The sequence below is a fragment of the Cryptomeria japonica genome, chromosome 9, assembly GCF_030272615.1.
Source record: "Cryptomeria japonica chromosome 9, Sugi_1.0, whole genome shotgun sequence".
Lineage (NCBI taxonomy): Eukaryota > Viridiplantae > Streptophyta > Pinopsida > Cupressales > Cupressaceae > Cryptomeria > Cryptomeria japonica.
Genome location: NC_081413.1, coordinates 143680119 through 143697680, shown reverse-complemented (window position 1 = coordinate 143697680; position 17562 = coordinate 143680119). Strand labels below are relative to the sequence as shown.

The 17562-nt window shown below is 38.4% G+C and overlaps 1 protein-coding gene across 7 annotated transcripts in view; it reads left to right on the top strand.

Annotated features, from left to right (window-relative positions):
• LOC131059381 (protein PHYLLO, chloroplastic) overlaps positions 1-1398 on the top strand; it is a 342343-nt gene extending 340945 nt beyond the window's left edge. For all 7 annotated transcript variants that reach the window (XM_057992608.2, XM_057992601.2, XM_057992594.2 and 4 more), the window contains 4 exons: positions 69-226; positions 368-475; positions 729-835; positions 946-1398. In XM_057992608.2, the coding sequence (XP_057848591.2) occupies positions 69-226; positions 368-475; positions 729-835; positions 946-1085 (513 nt within the window). In that variant the 3' untranslated portion in view covers positions 1086-1398. The remainder of the gene's footprint in view (positions 1-68; positions 227-367; positions 476-728; positions 836-945) is intronic.
• Positions 1399-17562: the final 16164 nt, after the last annotated feature.

Sequence of the window (17562 nt, the reverse complement as noted above, 5' to 3'; positions counted from 1 at the left end):
TTTTGAAACTGTACAAGTAGCTAAGTATCACTCTAGTATTTCCTAATAATTTCCTTTTTCTTTTAAAGATTTCTGCCACTGCAGTTATATCTGGAAATCCAGGACTGCAAAATCCTGACATGAGGATAACCAGGTCTGCACAGGATGATGCTTTGGCTGAACTATTACTTAGTACTGGCATACCATCTTTCGTAGAAATGTGGTATAAAAAAGAGATGTGGGAAAGGTATGTAGAATGTATTGCTTAAGAAGAAAATTTTGTTTTGTTGGCAGTTTATTTTTAAACATGCAATGTCATCTTAAAAGCAATGTGTTCCTCTATACCTGTCAATTTACAGCACTAATGATTTTCATCGACACTCTCCAGCTTAAGATCTCACCCACATTTCAAAAAATTAATTCAAAGACGCATTCAGCATGGTAACATCAAAGATATGGCAAAGATGTTGTCTTCACTAAGCATTGGCCGACAACCGTACGATCTCTCTGCTTCCCTTCTTTTTTCCAAAGAGTGTGACACTTCAATGGCTATCATGTAGAACAAACATAAGATACTATCAAAAGTTACAAAAAATGCACAAAGGGATACAGACAAAGAGAAACCCATAATATTTGTTTTTAATTCCTTGATAGTCCAGGACTACCTAGTATAATTTCAATTAAAGTCAGGTGGAATTCACGCCTACCCGTAGCAATATCATTTTGCGCTTAATCCAAATTTATGGCAGGTCTCTATGGCAAGATTTAAGTGGCTGCAAGGTGCCTCTTCTTGTCATTGTGGGAGAGAAGGATAGTAAATTCATGAAAATTGCTCAGCAAATGTCTAGTCAAAAAGGTATATTTCAACCTGATTTTTCAGATTAGTGCAATCATACTACCTATGTTATTTGAAAAATTAATCAGTTTTATCATTGGTGTTGATGGGTTCTGTAATGCATGATACAGCTGATACCCAAGAACATGAAAAACAAAGAGAAGATCAATTTCATCAGATCACAGTATTGGAGGTTGATGAATCTGGTCATGCTGTGCTCTTCGAGAATCCATTGCCTGTAATTAATGCAATACGAAAATTTGTTATGTGAACACCTGACCCAGGCTTAAATTTTTAGACTCAACTTCTACTTACCATTATTACTCATGGTGGCAAAAATGTGTTTTCATTGGAATTCTCAAATTATTGTATAGTTGGGATTAAATTCTCTGCAAAAAGAAGATTCTAGAGGATAGATTGATCTGATTCAAGAAACTCGAGAAATGATATGCAGAGAGAAATGGTAGCATTTGTTTCCATGTACTCCCTCCAAATCCACTAGCCCTGTATTGGCTAAAGATTGAAAGGGTTTATCAATATCTTAACTGAGTTGCAGGATTATAAAGTCTTTATCTTTCTTAGAATCTAGCTGCTCAAATTTATCTCCATTCAGGTTTATTTTGGTGAAATTTCTTTGCAAAGGATGGTGCTTGCTAGTGTGCTTTTACAGATTTATCTTTATCTCTGTCCTCTTAATGGATCGATTGTCTTGTTTGTTCTATTCCTTACTGCATACTTTCTTGAGATGGTTAGAAGAAAATGCTAGGCAATCTAAATGATCTCAACACCTTTTGGTAACCATAAATCTTGTTATCTCTAATCTTTATATCTAATATAAATGACCAAATAGTTACACAAAATATTATTTATTGTTATTATGTTCATCTTCTACATTTTTTTATCTATAAGAGGCATAAGCCTGAGAGAAGCAAGAGTGGAAGTAAGAATTAGAGATTTTTGTTGATTGCAAGAAGGATTTATGTGCTCTAAATAAACTCTCAGTAATTATTTTTGGTGAAAGAAGAGAGCACATTGTGAGCATTTTCTCCTTCCAATAGGTTTTAATTAGAGACTTTTGTTGATTGCAAAAAGAAGAATTTATATGTTCTATTTAAATTCTTTGTAATTATTTTTGGTCAATGGAAGAACAGTGTGAGCATTTTCTACTTCCGATAGGTTTTTGCCATTCAAATTTTCATGGTCTTGATATTGGTATCGAATTATTTATGTTATAAATTTATGTCAAATGTCTTGACATTGTTGTCTAATTGTTCTCTTTGTTTCATACAGCACACTCTTCATTTTATTTCCAACAATTTAGAACATAAATTCTAGCACTAGTTATAAGCATGATTATCAATTTAAAGTGTAATTTAAATAAGACACTATATACATCTTTAACTTCTAAAAAGTATTGAATTTTGGGAGGTTATAGATTAAGATATGTTCACATTAACAAATGGAAAGCGAAAAAGTATGTTATAATTACATAGTTCATAACAATCAAAGTGAATGGAATGATGGTTGTAAGGAGCTGTGATGACTGCGAGGAGAGGCGTCTGTGTGTTGGAGAGGCCCTAGCTGCGTTTTCGGCCTGCGTGGTGGGCTGCGCTAGCAGCGTTTGGGGGTTTCTTTGTTTGCCAGGCTGCGTGTTTAGAGTGGGGTGTTCGTGGTTGTTGGTTTTTGTGCGTCATTGGGGTTGGGTGTTGTTTTTGGCGCAATTTGGTGTGGGCCTGGGCACCTTTCGTTGATTGTTCTTGTGGGCTCCCTTCCCTTCTGTTGCTTGTATTCTTTTTTTGTGCATGCAGGCGTTGGGCGTTGTCTTTGTTGGAGTTTGTGTGGGATTAGCTCTGTGTGCTTTTTTTTCATCTACGACCTTGCCATGGCTGTGCATAGTGGACCTTGGTTAAAGCAAACGATCCCCTTCAAAGATTTCATTGATTGGTCAGTCTTCACCTTCAAGAATGAATGAATTTTCTGACTTTGGGATGAACAAGTTAGGTTGTAAGGAGATTTCTTCTCAAAATGGAGGTTTTCAGCCTTCAAAGATGAATGGTTGTCTCACAAGAAGTGAACATAGGTTGGTGCTTGTGATTCAACCTGACACGGTGGAGGAAGATGTAACTTATGTTGTTAATCATGTTGTTCGTGGGGATTTGAGTCTCGCTTCCGTTTTTGGAATCATGAATCCAGAGGGAGAAATGGAAGTGATGTTGGTTGCAAACAGCTACTTTTTGGTGGTTTATTTAAATAAGTCTGATTGAAATTGGGCCTTCGAAGGAGATCCTTAATTTTATAGTCAAGTTGGCCTTTTTATTAAACCCTGGCATGTGGGCTTCAATCCTACAGAGGAAATGTTGTAGATGGCAAATGTGTCGCTCATAAATAAATGTGACTTGTTATGTTTTGTTAATAAAGGCAGTGTAATTAGTTCCCAAGAGTTGGGTTGATTGCTAATGGTTGGCAGTCTTAATCAATCGTCTAACACTATTTCTATTGTTATTGTATGGGGAATAGTCATGTTGTTGATGTACCAAAATTACACATGGTAATAAAGAAACATCATTTTGCCATATGCTTTGTTAAATATTCAATTATTTTTATTTTGTTATATTGTCATGTTTGTTTGTTATGTAAGTAAAAACTATTTCATTTGTTAGGAAACATTTTGGCACCATTGCCAATACAAATTTAGAGATCAATATGACAGCAGGTGGTATGCACACGTAATGAGCTGAGCATTTGAACAGCAAATATGTGTAACCCAAAGTGACAACAAAGAAGTTGTAACACAAGAAGCACAGGAAGATCAATTGACGAAAGACTTGGTGGATCTGTGGGAAGTTTTAGTCACGCAGTACGTCCAAAGGGAAGCTTGGGAGCGAGCGGTCCCTAAAAGCACGATATGCTCTGAATTCACAGTGAACCCTGCGGTCTTTGATCTTCTCAGAAGAATCCTAAGGTTGTTGGCATGAAACCTGATCGAATTGCAAGACCAACGGGAGGAAACTAATAGAGAGCAACGTCGGCAACGGATACTACAATGATACTAAGAGAGGACTTGTAGGGAGGAAGAAGAGTAGGATACTGGCAAACATTGTACCCCTAGCAATTAATGCCCCTATGACCAAATAAAAACTAGCTTACCAAAAACACTCGAGGAAGGGGAGAGATTGGTAAGAATATCTCTCTGCCTAAGAGAGCAAACTGAAAGGAGACAATGGTTATGAGGAATCCTTGAAGGTTCGATGAGTCTAGCAAGACGTAGGAGTCGGAGTGCCTGTCGAAGCCATAGTCGAGGGAAAAACACAAGTATTTATACGTGGAAAACCCAACTGGGAAAACCACGGTGAGATGGGACTCACAAGTTAACTATCTGCAGTAATAGGTAACTAACCGGTTAAGGTCTACAAAGTGCTCTGCTAGGAGCAAATCCTGTTAAAGATCTCAAAGCCCTGTTAAAGGTAGTACCTTGTTAGGAGTAACCTCGATAGAGGATTTCAAACCCAAACTAATGGATCACCTAGTTAGAGGATTTGTACAATGAAGCTTGTTAGAGCTTATCTGGTTAGGGGATTTGACTGTTGTAGTGATTAGAAAACAACAGGTAGTGTGATCTAAAAATAGCACATCTTGCTTGTATAGATCCTCTTCTGCTCACTCAAAACTGCATCACCGACATACTCTGCAACTCCTTCAGTAAATCGCATCAACTTATCACTTGTATTTTGCATCATAAAAATAGTTCATCACAATGTCATTATATAGACATTAGATTTCATGTCGGCTTAGGAACCTTATCACAATTTCCTAGGTGCAGTGTATCTAGACAATCTTTCATAACACATCACAGATTGCCACCAAATCTGTCGGTTAGGGATAACTCATCACACAATTAGTGAAACCAATTAGAACACCGATACCGGTTAAGAGTTAGCCTTTTCCAACTCATAGACCAATTGTCCTCCACTTGCCTCTTTGATGATCTCCGCAGTATCTCCAAACTGGTGTCACGTCATTCTTGCATATATCAGTTGTCTACATATACTGGTTAGACACATTCAAAACTGATTGGACTTCTCTATGCAAATAATATCGGTTTGCAAGACAAAGACTTAGGAGTAGTACCGATTTGTCTTAACTAAGATGACTATGACAATGTGAACATGTGTGTGTGTATACATGTTCCATCAATGACAATGCATGAAGTCATCCATTACAAAAATCATCATCAAGCCAACAATCTCCCCCTTTGACATTGATGGCAACATTTAGAAAATTTTACAACTTTACAACTAAATGTGCTTACAAAAATTGTACATACATATTTCTACTCTCCCTTTGACAACAATGTCGAATTAAAAAGTAAAATACATATATATTATATCAAAAATTGCACCAAAAACTACATATACAAAAATATAAGAGTTTTTCAAGGAGTGTTCACTGCAATTTTCAAGAAAATGTCACTAAAAATAATCTTCATCTAAGTAAAATCATTATCCCATGTTTCCAATAATGTTTCAATGATCTCAATAGTTGTCATAACTTGTGCAGCGAATTCTTCCATTGCATTCACTGTGCTCATCTCTGGAGTCGCCAAAATCGCTTCTGCATCCTTGTATGCCCTTTGTAAGATGTCCACTTTAGGTCTCAATTGGTTCTTTAGTTCTTTCAAGGATCGGAGTCTCTTAGCTTGTTCACAATCATAAACATCTGACCGATGTTGCAAATCATCAATTGATTTGCCAAAAGCTAAGGCTGAATCCTGTAAAGGTATGTAAGCAATACATATCCTTTCCAGTTCCTGTTCTGTCTCTTCTCGCCTCTTCTTCAGATCAGGATAGAAAAATGAAATGTTAGATGTATAGGCCAAAACCCTTCCTCCAGTTTCAACAGGAGTTCTCAAAAGATCTTTATTTACAGATAAAGCAATCTTCCCTTTATCAATATCTGTCAATAATTGCTCTCCCCTCTTCTTTCTGTAATTCTTCTCAGCTAAAGTTTGTGCAGCTTCTTCAAGCGATTCCAGTTGGTCAGAAGCATTAGCAACCAACTGTCCAAGCTTGTCGATAGGAGTTGACAAATTGCCAATGTCGGTCTCTGGTAGGAGACTTGACAGGATGTCAACAACAGTTTGTATAGTTTCTGCTTCTTTTCTCTTCTCTTTTAGCTTTTTCTTTTGAGCTCTAGATTGCATCATTGTAGAAATCTCCATTAGTTCAGATGCACTCATATTATCTACATCTATAGGTCCTTTGATGCTTATTGAGTCATCCTCATCATCAATTTGCTGCTTCACCTTTGCTTTTTCCTTTTCAATTGTTTTCTTTACTATCTTCTCCTTTGTTTTCTCTTTCTCTTCATCCTTTTTCTTTTCAGTTTCCTTCACTTCAACCTCTTTCTTCGGTTTCTCTTTTTTTGCCTTTGTTTCTCCTATTTATCTGTAGTAACCGGTGGCAATTGATTTTCATCTTGGTGATCTTTTTTTGGTGGCGGTTGAATATCCACACTAGGTTCATTGACCGGTGCTTCAGCTGCTTCCTGTGTATCAGTAGTGTTCGGTTGTTGTATAGGTTCCTTAACTGGTTCAATGATATTACCAGTTGTATCAATAGTGTCCTGGATTTCTTCAGTATCATCTACAAAGAAAATAACCGGTGGAGAAGTTGTGTCATCCTTATTCTTAATAGGATAGACAACATCTGGTGTAATAATCTCTTCTTCATCTAGCTATGGTTGAGCTCCAGTCTCTGTTTGGTCATTTTTATGAGACTTCAATTGCTCATGCATCCTTTGAATGTCTTTAGCTATCCAGTGAGTATCATCCTCAACAAATTGAACCTTTCTAGCCAATAACTTCAATCTTCTTGACTTAGAATGAAATTGTCCTTTGAAATTATCAAGCAATGCTAATAATTCATCTCTAGGTAACTCGGAAAAATATTGAAGGAAAACTCTATCAATAATTTCTTGATCTTGTTCTACAACCATTTTCCACTTATTTGCAAGAATAGAATACAAAGAATCGGAAATATCCTTTTCAATATCCTGAAGCAACCGATTGTATTGACACAAGTAGTTGATTACCTCTTGAACAATTTGTTGTTTCTGACCATCATCAAATGAATCAAAACATTCTTTCACATTATCAAACTGTTTCCTCCCTAATGTTTTTAATGTCCTCTCAAAATCAGTCATAAGCTTGTATGATGAAACATTAATAGGAGTACTTTGCTTTGAAATGTCTCCTACTGGTTTGGATTTCTTACCAGTCAATTTCATCTTCTTGGGTTCCTCTTCAATGTCAATATCCCCAGGTTCCTGCTCGAAGAATGAGGTTCCTACCTCTCTTCTTTGTTGCAGTCTGCTTCTTTGCATATACTTTGGGTGTCGATTCCTTTTTTACTTGAATTTTTCTTGTTACCCTTGTACCGGTGGACACTGAAGGTGTTTGCTCAACTTTCTTCTTCTTCTATTTGGCACTACTGGGTTGAGCAGGTGCAATCTGTTCCTGGTAAGTTCCCAGTCTTTTCTTCTTCTTATCCTTGGGAGATGTCAAAGGTTGTTGGCATAACCGATTAGTAAGTCATAGTTGACTTCATAACTCATTTCTTCCATCTCATCTTCCCTGGGTTCAATGGCCTCCATAAGGCAAAAATCAGTTGTAACTGTGAAACAGATGTCTTTTACAAAGTGTTTCGCCACATCTTCAGGTAGCCTTAACCTCATGCTCATCTTCTTTTGGAACTCATTAAAATATGTGTTCATGGCAACAGGAAATGTGTTCTTTACAGCCTTAATGTTGTTCTTTATTTGAGTTGTAATCGGTATGTCCTTAGACCATTGAATGTCACCAATTCCTATTAGGAAATTCTGAAAATAGAAGAATAGGCCAATCAACAGTTGACCATACTTGAACTTTTGACTGTTGTCCTTCTTAATTGATTTTACGTTCAACATCAATTGGCTCCTCATTGGCTCTCATAAGTCATAATCTGATTTCTCTGCAATCATCTTGTAAGCTGCATGCACAGCAGTAGATGACACACTCTTCATCTTGCTGGAATGAAATATCCTATAACCAATGACCATAGTTGCAAATCTCACTACTTGATCTATAATATTGTTGACCGAAAATGCACGACTGTCGGTGCAATCACAGTATCTTTTGAAATTGTCCTCAACTTTGGAACTTCACTGGTTTTCTAAAACCAATCACTGCATGAATTGCTTCCTTCGTGATTTTGTGCGACCTATCAAGATACATATTCTCTCCATGCACACGACTAAGGATTATCCTAACATGCTCTTCCTCAAAGTCTTCAAGAAAATATGTCGCATTATGAAAACCTTTTTCATAAACCTAATGTACTCGGGTTTGATTTTCCCGCTTTTATCACACAAAGATTTGAGTTGTGAATAGATTGGCAGTGATCCTAGATCCTCAATTTTATAGTCTATATAACTGGATAAATCACCTTTGATCATAACACCATCAGTAACTTGAGACAATGCATTATATGATACTATTTTGTCTAATTCCATAGACTCCATAGGTTCAGCAGTAATCATAAGTCTCTCTGCTTGAGTAGACGACGATGCCATTCTAGATAATCTTGATTTGAGAGAGATTAACAAAAGAATACCTTATTCCCTTCGCGCTGGCAGGGTTTCCGGTTGATCTCTCGAATGCACACCCGTTTCGCCTTCTCTAATCTTTGAATCTGATTCAACTTTCGATTTGTAACACAAATTTGCTCACAATCAGCTAACAATTCTCTTTTTCCCTCTGTAGGTGCTCAAAAACTCTTCTTCGAATGCAATTAGGGTAAAAAAAACTTAGTAAAACTCTCTTTTATAAACTTACCCACTGCATTAATTACTCAACCGATAGGGTAACAAACCCTAAAAATATCGCTTAACAAACTCACCTATACCGACAGGTATATAACCCATTGGTAATCCTTTGAAAACTAATAGACAATGATATCAAGAATTTTCATAATACAACTCGAAATACAAAACTCTCTTACCATACACTCTTCAAGGGGTCTGGAAGTAGATTTACCGCTATGCTCCCCTTAGGCTTGTTGAAAAACTTAATTCACCAGTGCAGGATTCTCCACACTGGGTGAAGGGTTAGATTATTCTGCTTGCTTGTCCCCACTCTTCTTCTTCCAGATTTTGTTCATCTCCCCTCTGGTTTCCTCAACATCGACCTTCTGCTTATCTTTCTGATCTTCAGAGTGGGTAACCAATTTGTTTTTCCTGGTTCTGCAAAATTTTGCCATGTGTCCCTGTTTGTGACAATGATAGCTGGCCATCCCAGATGATCTCCAAGGTCCTACATTACGTCTTCCAATTCTCCTTCTATAGTTCATAGCCACATGTCCATAATTATTCCAAATGGTGCAAATCACATTTGTTACCTTTTCCATTTTATATGGACTGAACCGGTTGACATAGGGTTTCTGCCAATTCATGTTTCTCTAGTTGTCATAGGTCCTTCTCCAGTCACCATTAGGTCTTGGATTCATGTGAGGTGTCGGATTGTTTGCTCCATATCTGCATTCAATTGATCTATGTTCATACATGTTGCATGTGAAACAATGACCTTCAAATCTTCTAGACACATACCTAGCATTAGCATTATAGCATGTGTTCTCATTATGTCTGCTTCTACACATATTAGCAGTATGTCTAGGTTTGTGACAAATAAAGCAAACAGGTTTGAAAGCTTTCTTACCAGTAGGCTTGTTAGCCTTGGGAGCAGTTTTACCTTTGTGCATGTTGCTCTTGGTACCAGAAGATTCTCCTTTCTCAGATGTATTGAAACCTAGTCCAAATGTGTCCCCTTTCATCCTCTGAGATTGGATCTTCTCATCTAGCATAGAAGAACTCTTATTGAACTTTTCAAGCTTCCCATTAAGCCTCAATAAGCTCTTTGGTAAGATCTTCATTGTGTTTTGTCAGAGTCTCTCTTAGAGATATTGCCATTTCAAGATCTAACTGCAAAGCATCCTTCTCTTCCTTCTCCTCATGCCAATGTTCATGCAAAGCTACATTCTCCTACTTGATCTTAGAAATCTCATGATCTCTCTCTTTGATTAGCTCTTCAGTTGCCCTCCTTGCTTCAAGTTCTCTCCTCAGATTTAGCTTTTCACCATTCAGTTTTTCAACTTCTTCAGCCAATGCATCAATGTTGGCCTCATCTGAAGAACTATTGTCAGATATCTCCAATAGTTGCTCGGTTAGCTCTCTCCTTTTAACTTGTGAAGCTTTAAATCTGACCCCCAGGGTTTCAAGCTCTTCCTTGGTTGCATCAAGCATTCTAGCCATCTCTAAATAACTCATATCCCCCATAGTGTCTTTAGGGTTTCCTTCCAAGCGATTAAACCTTAAGGAAGTTAGGCTCTGATACCAATTGATAGACTTATAAAGCACTGAGAGGGGGGGGGTGAATCAGTGACAACAAAAACAATACCACTTTAAACACAGACCGGTAAAGACAGTTAACCAGTTTACTTAAAACTATGCATACAATCCAAAGTGATATTAAAGAATCCACAACAAGTAAAACATCAACCATAACACAAGTGTTTATATGTGGAAAACCCAACTGGGAAAAACCATGGTGAGATGGGACTCACAAGTTAACTATCTACAGTAATAGGTAACTAATCGGTTAAGTTCTACAAAGTGTTCTGCTAGGAGCGAATCCTATTAAAGATCCCAAAGCCCTGTTAAGAGCTATACCCTGTTAAAGGTAGTACCTTTTTAGGAGTAACCTCGATAGAGGATTTCAAACCCAAATTAATGGATCACCTAGTTAGAAGATTTGTACAATGAAGCTTGTTAGAGCTTACCCAATTAGGGGATTTGACTATTGTAGTGATTAGAAAACAACAGGTGGTGTGATCTAAAAATAGCACATCTTGCTTGTATAGATCCTCTTCTGCTCACTCAAAACTGCATCACTGACATACTCTGCAACTCCTTCAGTAAATCGCATCAACTTATCACTTGTATCTCGCATCATAAAAAATAGTTCATCACAATGTCATTATATAGATATTAGATTTTATGTTGGTTCAGGAACCTTGTCACAATTTCCTAGGTGCAATGTATCTGGACAATCTTTCATAACATATCACAAATTGCCGCCAAATCTGTCGATTAGGGATAACTCATCACGACCGGTGATAACTCATCACACAATCAATGAAACCGGTTGGAACACCGATATCGGTTAAGAGTTAACATCTTCCAACTCATAGACCGATTGTCCTCCACTTGCCTCTTTGATGATCTTCGTAGTATCTCCAAGTTGGTGTCATGTCATTCTTGCATATACTGGTTGTCTACATATACCGGTTAGACACCTTCAAAACCGATTGGACTTCTCTATGCAAATAATACTAGTTTGCAAGACAAATACTTGGGAGCAGTACCGGTTTGTCTTAACTAAGATGACTATGACAATGTGAACATATGTGTGTTTACATGTGCCATCAATGACAACAAATGAATTCATCCATTACAAAAATCATCATCAAGCCAACACATACAAAGGCTACTTGTCCAAAGAAAACATTTTGTGACATTTGTCACGTATTGGCACATTCCATCAAGGAATGCCCATAAAATCTCAAAACAAGAAGCACACAAGTACTCTTCGCCTAAGGGGAACAAGCAACCCCTCCGACCACACTTCCAAAACCACTTGCCAACTCTATTACATCTCCTAGAGGGTATCGAAATAACAGGCAAGGGAACAATAAATAGCAATAACAACACCTCACAAAGGAGAATACGGTACGACACAAAGGGTAGACCCATGATCCAATGTCAGAGTTGGGGTGAGTGGGGTTACTTTGCGTGGGATTTCCAGAGTGGCCAAAGTAACAATGTAGGGTTGCTATGCAAATGGTGTGGACCCAAAAATCATGAAGAAACCGGCTACTCGAAACAAAAAGAGGTGAATATGCTAGACGTGAAGGAGTTAGATGAGGAAGTACTAGCGATTACCAGACTCCAAACTAAGAAGGCAGTATATCTTGACCCTCATACAAAGAAGGAAAGACTTCTAGAGGCTAAGGTTGACGTTGAACGGGTGATGGCAGATGAATGAAGGTGTCGAGCGAAGCCGCCAGTAGTCCACTATGGTCGGAGTCAAAGAAAAATATCATAAGACAAATGTTGCAGACCATTGTATCTGTATGGGTATCCGACCTTTTGTAAACCATTCCACAACTAAAGATGGTCATCACCAATGTAGTTGGTGACAATGCAGTTAGCCAAGAGCCCAACAAGCCAATAGAGAAGCAACAAGCAGACGGGCCATTGACCCGCTATTGTTGATGGTAGGCATTGGGAGGAAACCGACCCTAGTCGAAATAAAAATAATGGGATGCAAGTTAACAAACACCAACGTCGATAAAGGCTCGGGCATAGACATACTACCAGAGGAGACTTGGAAGGGGCTTGGAAAGCCAACGCTTTGGCCACCAACTTTCCATCTGGTATGTGCTGACCAACACGACATTAAACCACTTCGAACGCTCATGGAACAGAAGGTCGCCATTAGCACCCAACATTTCTTTCTTGACTTTGTTGTCATTCCACTGGAGAAGAAGGCATACGACGCCCTCCTTGAAAGAGGCTGGCTAATCATGGCGAAGGAAAACCACAATTAGAATAAGAATACACTCTCCATTGAGAATGATGAGAGGAAATACGGAATTGACCTACAGAGTTAGAAAGTAATCCAAGAGTTGGCATCGAACTCAAAGTTCGAGAATGGAGAGCCCAAGATGGAGGAATGAGGGACAATAGAGCCCAATGATGAAGAGGTGTTGGAACTTGGAAGTTTCTCGGAGGATGAGACAAGATCCCTCAAAGGTTTGTTTCATTGGCAAATGGAGGACTACGAAGCCTTCCCCCTCGAGTGTAACATGTTGCGGATTGGGGAGATTGAACAAGTTACTAGGGAGATCGAAGAAATTGGTACGGAAAAGGTCACCTTCCCTCCGAAATACGAAGAATACGAGGGAGTGGAAAGAATAGATGATACACCAATTCAATAGGGATACGATGATAAGGTATGAGGAACCAAATATAAAGAAAGTTGACTTAGGGGAACAAAACAACCCGAAGGTGATATTGGTAGGGGACGGTTAGAACCCTGTACTCAAGGCAGAAGCATTTAGAATCTCCATGGAGTACAAGGATGTCTTTGCATGGACGTACAAGGACCTTAAAGGGGTACCCCCAAAGTTGTGCATGCATAGGATACCTCTCATATCGGGTGCACAACCCATCGGAAGAGACCGTATAGAATGGATAAAAATAATGTGGTTAAGGTGCAAGAATAAATTGAGGGGAACAATTTATTCTCATGGGTAGGAAAAATTATAAGAGACAGACAATCATGATTCGTCGGTGCTTCATCTCTAGAAGGGAGAGCATTGAGAAAAATGGTAAGAATTATCATCCTTTTGCTCCAAAATGTCCTTATGGATAGGAGGATCTTTAGGAGAGGGGTGGAGTGTCATAAAAATAGCTAAGAAACTATCACATCCATGAAATTTCTTCATTGTAGAACTATTTAATTACTTGAAAATGCAATGAGTTATTCAATGAAACAAGTTTTCTTTGTAAACTATAACATATTCCACTAATTAACCAATTAAATGATATGAGATTATAATAATATGATTAATTAAGTAATGCAAGTACATAAGCAATAAATTTAAAAAATGATTGCACCAGAATCTAAAAAAATTATGACAATAACTCATATAAAAATTAAATGAGTAAAAAATGCAAATCATGAATTAGTGGATAAAGGGTACATTACACCAAGTGTGTCAATATGTGTTGCACCAATAATATTTGTGAGAAAAAATGGATGCCACTTTTTAGTTATGCATTGACTAAAAGCAATTGAACAATGCTACTATTAAAAACCAATTTATGTTGCCATGTTTGACCAACTAAGGGAGCACAATATTTTATCTAAGATAAACCTATGATGTTAATATTATTAAATCGAGATATTAGAGGGCAGTATCTTTTAAAATGTTTCCCAAACTATGAGTTCGTGGTTTTTATTTTTGGTTTAACCAATGCCCCTACAACATTCATGAACCTTATGAACCACATTTCCCAAGATTATTTGAACCAATTTGTCCTTGTATTTATAGATGATGTTTCGTTTTTTTGTGGAAATCAAAAGGTGCAATCAAGTTATGTTTACCTAGTACTTCATTTCTGTAGGACACGAGATATCACTGAGAGGGGGGTGAATCAGTGATTATAAACAATTTCAAACAATGTGTGCAACCAGTAGGATAATGAAATCACTAACAAGTAATCACACATAGGAGCACATCACATAACATCGGATATACGAGGAAAACTCAATGTGGGAAAAACCTCAGTGAGAAAAATTGTTGGAGATCTACTGCTCCAATCCAGCCTCAAAGTGAAATAAAAGTTGTACTATATTTAGGGCACCAACCCCTATCAATTTATGGGCACCTACCCAAAGGAGCACCAACCCCTATTCTATTCTGAACACCAACTTAGGGAGCACCAACCCCTGCACCGAGCATCTACTTAGTGAAATACAATGAGATATAAATTCAATACAATGATAATCATCTGGTTACAAATGAGTTTTGTAAGACCTGCAAACTATTCACTCTAGCGATTAAACTTATTTTTTGTATTACTGCTTCTTTGTTCTACCGGTCTTTTGTTCTTACTTTCTGAAACCTCTACAACTCGGTTTCAGCCTTACTGGATCTTCTCTGAAACTCACCTTGCTCTCCTTCACTCTTTGTCAATCTTGTTGGCATTTGATGAACCAATATGATAATATGATGATAATGTATGTTGTTATTGATGTCAATAACTGCAAGTGAACCAGTATGAAGAGTTGTAGTAAACCGGTGTCTGGGTTTCACTAAGTGTGACTACCAGTTGGTAGTTTCAGCTCTAGGGTTTTTGGTTTGGCAATCCAGCTTGTGCAATGCAACCGGTGACATTCTGTGATGAGTTAGCTAAGAGATGAAGATGAGATCGAGATGTCACGCCAGCTTTGTGCACGTGAAGGATTTCCTTGAGGATCTTGCATGTGAAGATTGACTGTATTAAATGTCTAACTCGGGAATGAACATTCTTCCTAGCGGTATGAGAAGAAAGCGTGATGAGTTATTGATTTCTATGTGCGGTGAAGAATAGACGATGCAGAATGACTTGTGATCTGTTTGAGATTGCTTCACTCTATGGAAAGTGTTTGGATGGTCAGGATTTGACCGACTGTAATAGTAAACCTAAAAGCTTAGGGTTTAGTGTCTATGCTACCGACCTAATTGTTGTCTATAAGGTCAATGATGTTTGTTATTGTAAGTTGTTGGGAAAAGTTGTGTGTGTATCTAAGTGATGAGATACTTGCCAGACCAGTGAGAGAAAACTATAGAGTGTGATTGCAGAGTAGAGGAACTGAAAAGGATCTGCCTTAGCATATAGTGTTCTTATCAGATCAAAGTTTTACCTGTTGTCTTCTAACCATTTCAACAGAAGCAAAATCCCTTTGTCGGGTAGCTTTAACAGGCTTACTATAAATCCTCTAACCAGGTGTCTCAAGTTCATTGAGTTCTTTAAATCCTCTAGCAAGGTAACCTTTAATAGGGTATATAGTCATCCCTTAACCGGGTGATCTTTAACTGGATCGGTTCCTAGCATAACCTTATTGTAAAGTCTTTAACCGGACTAGGCTCCTAACAGAGCGAGCTTCAAAAGAGTTCAAAACAAGCTTGTGGGTATTCATCCCCACCTTGATTTTTCTCATTTGGGTTTCCACGTGAAAAATATGTGTCATGAGCAGAGAAACGAGACTTGCCCGAAATCGCCCAAACTCGGCGAGTCCGAGTCCGAGTCAAGCCAAACGAGTCCCAAGGGCTCGGACTCGGACTCGGCCGAGTCTGGAGAGTAAACTCGCCAGACTCGCCGAGTTGGCGATTTTGGCTCAAAATCACCAAACTCGGCGAGTCCTGAGCCCCAGACTCGGCTACTGGCTGGGTTAATAAAATGACCAAAAAAAAACATTTTAAATTTTTTGGAAGGGCGAAATTTGACATTTTGGTCTCTCCGTCAGGATTATTTTATGGAATATAACATTTAAGTATAAGTTATATTCCATATATACTGTCAGGATGTTTGAGAGTGGTTTCGGGCCTCCAGGAGTTATATTGCAAAATCTAGTTTTTGGAGGATTCTTCAGTTTTCCAGACTTAGTCAAATTTCAGGATCAGGTCATTCCAGACTTAGCCAAATTTAAGGGCATTTGAAGATCAGGATGACATTCCAGACTTTATCACTCACCAACTTGACCTAGCTTGGACCTTCAAGAATAATACTCACTCACCAAGCAAGACCCAATTAGCAACAAGAGCAAAACCAGGCCCTAAGGAAGACTCTCAAAGAAACCCTAATTCAGACTTGTAATAAGTTTTTTTGGCCTCGCGGGGCGCTGCCCCTCGACCTCGCCTTGTATCGCGACAGGGAGTGCGCACCCACCTTGGGGGCGCTGCCCCCAAACCCCCGTCGAAAAATATGGGGGAAACTGCGTCGATAGAAGTAGAGAAAATTTAACCTCCGAGTCTGACATTGATTGGATCGACCAGGTAGATATAGAGGTTGAGACTGTAGCCATGGCAGAGGAGGAGCGGAGAGCACGAGCACAGACAGGAGATTCAGAGGCAGATAGTGACACGGATGTTCCTGATGTTGGTGAGCATGGCATGGTATCACGGGGAGCGGCTATGGTAGTCGAATCATCCAGGACCTACCTTAGACGCCTTCGCAGGGGGCTGGGGCCGGAGAGTGCAGGCTCCTCTGAGCCATAGACTTGTAGTTGTATTTACCTTTGGTATTTGTATGAAACATTTGATGATGATCATATGATGACATGGATTTTTTATTCCATGAGTTTTGTAATATTGTATACATTTGACAATATTTATATATCTATGTTTGTTATTTTCTTCAGCTACAATTTGCGTTTATGCTTATGTGATTGATGTATACTTGTGTATGTAATCAAATGAGCCGAGTTTGATGATGTTATTGTGTCTTTAAGGTGTATTCAATAAAGGGTGTCTGAAACAAGTTTTAAATATTTAAAAATCTCTAAATTTCTTGAGTTTTTCACTATCCCGAGTCTGGAGCCGAGTCTGACGCCAAGTCCCGAGTCCGAGTCTGAGTTGGCCTTGCCGAGTCCGAGCCGAGTCCGAGTCCCGTTTCTTTGGTCATGAGTTGTGCATTTTTCATGTGATGATTAAGTATTCTTTGTTTAAGTGATTATGCATGCAGAGCTAATGGTTATGGTATTGTTGATACACCACATGCATATGTTTATGGGTGAAGTAGTTATCAAGTATTGAATGTATTTGAAGGGTTCAATTTTACCGGTTTATGTTGTCTGAAGTCTTACTGTGTTTAACTGGTATTGCCATGGTTAAGTTTAGTAATGAAGACAACCAGTTAGCATTGTTTTAACTTGATAAGTTGCGGAGAGGATTTTGCATGTACTGATTCACCCCCCCCCCCCTCTCTCAGTACTAGTTAGGGTATATGTTGTTCATCATTATTCATCAATTGGTATCAAAGCAACTCCAAGTCCTCGGTGATATAAGCTTAATCGCTTGAGGTAAAAGATCATGCCTTAATGATGAAGA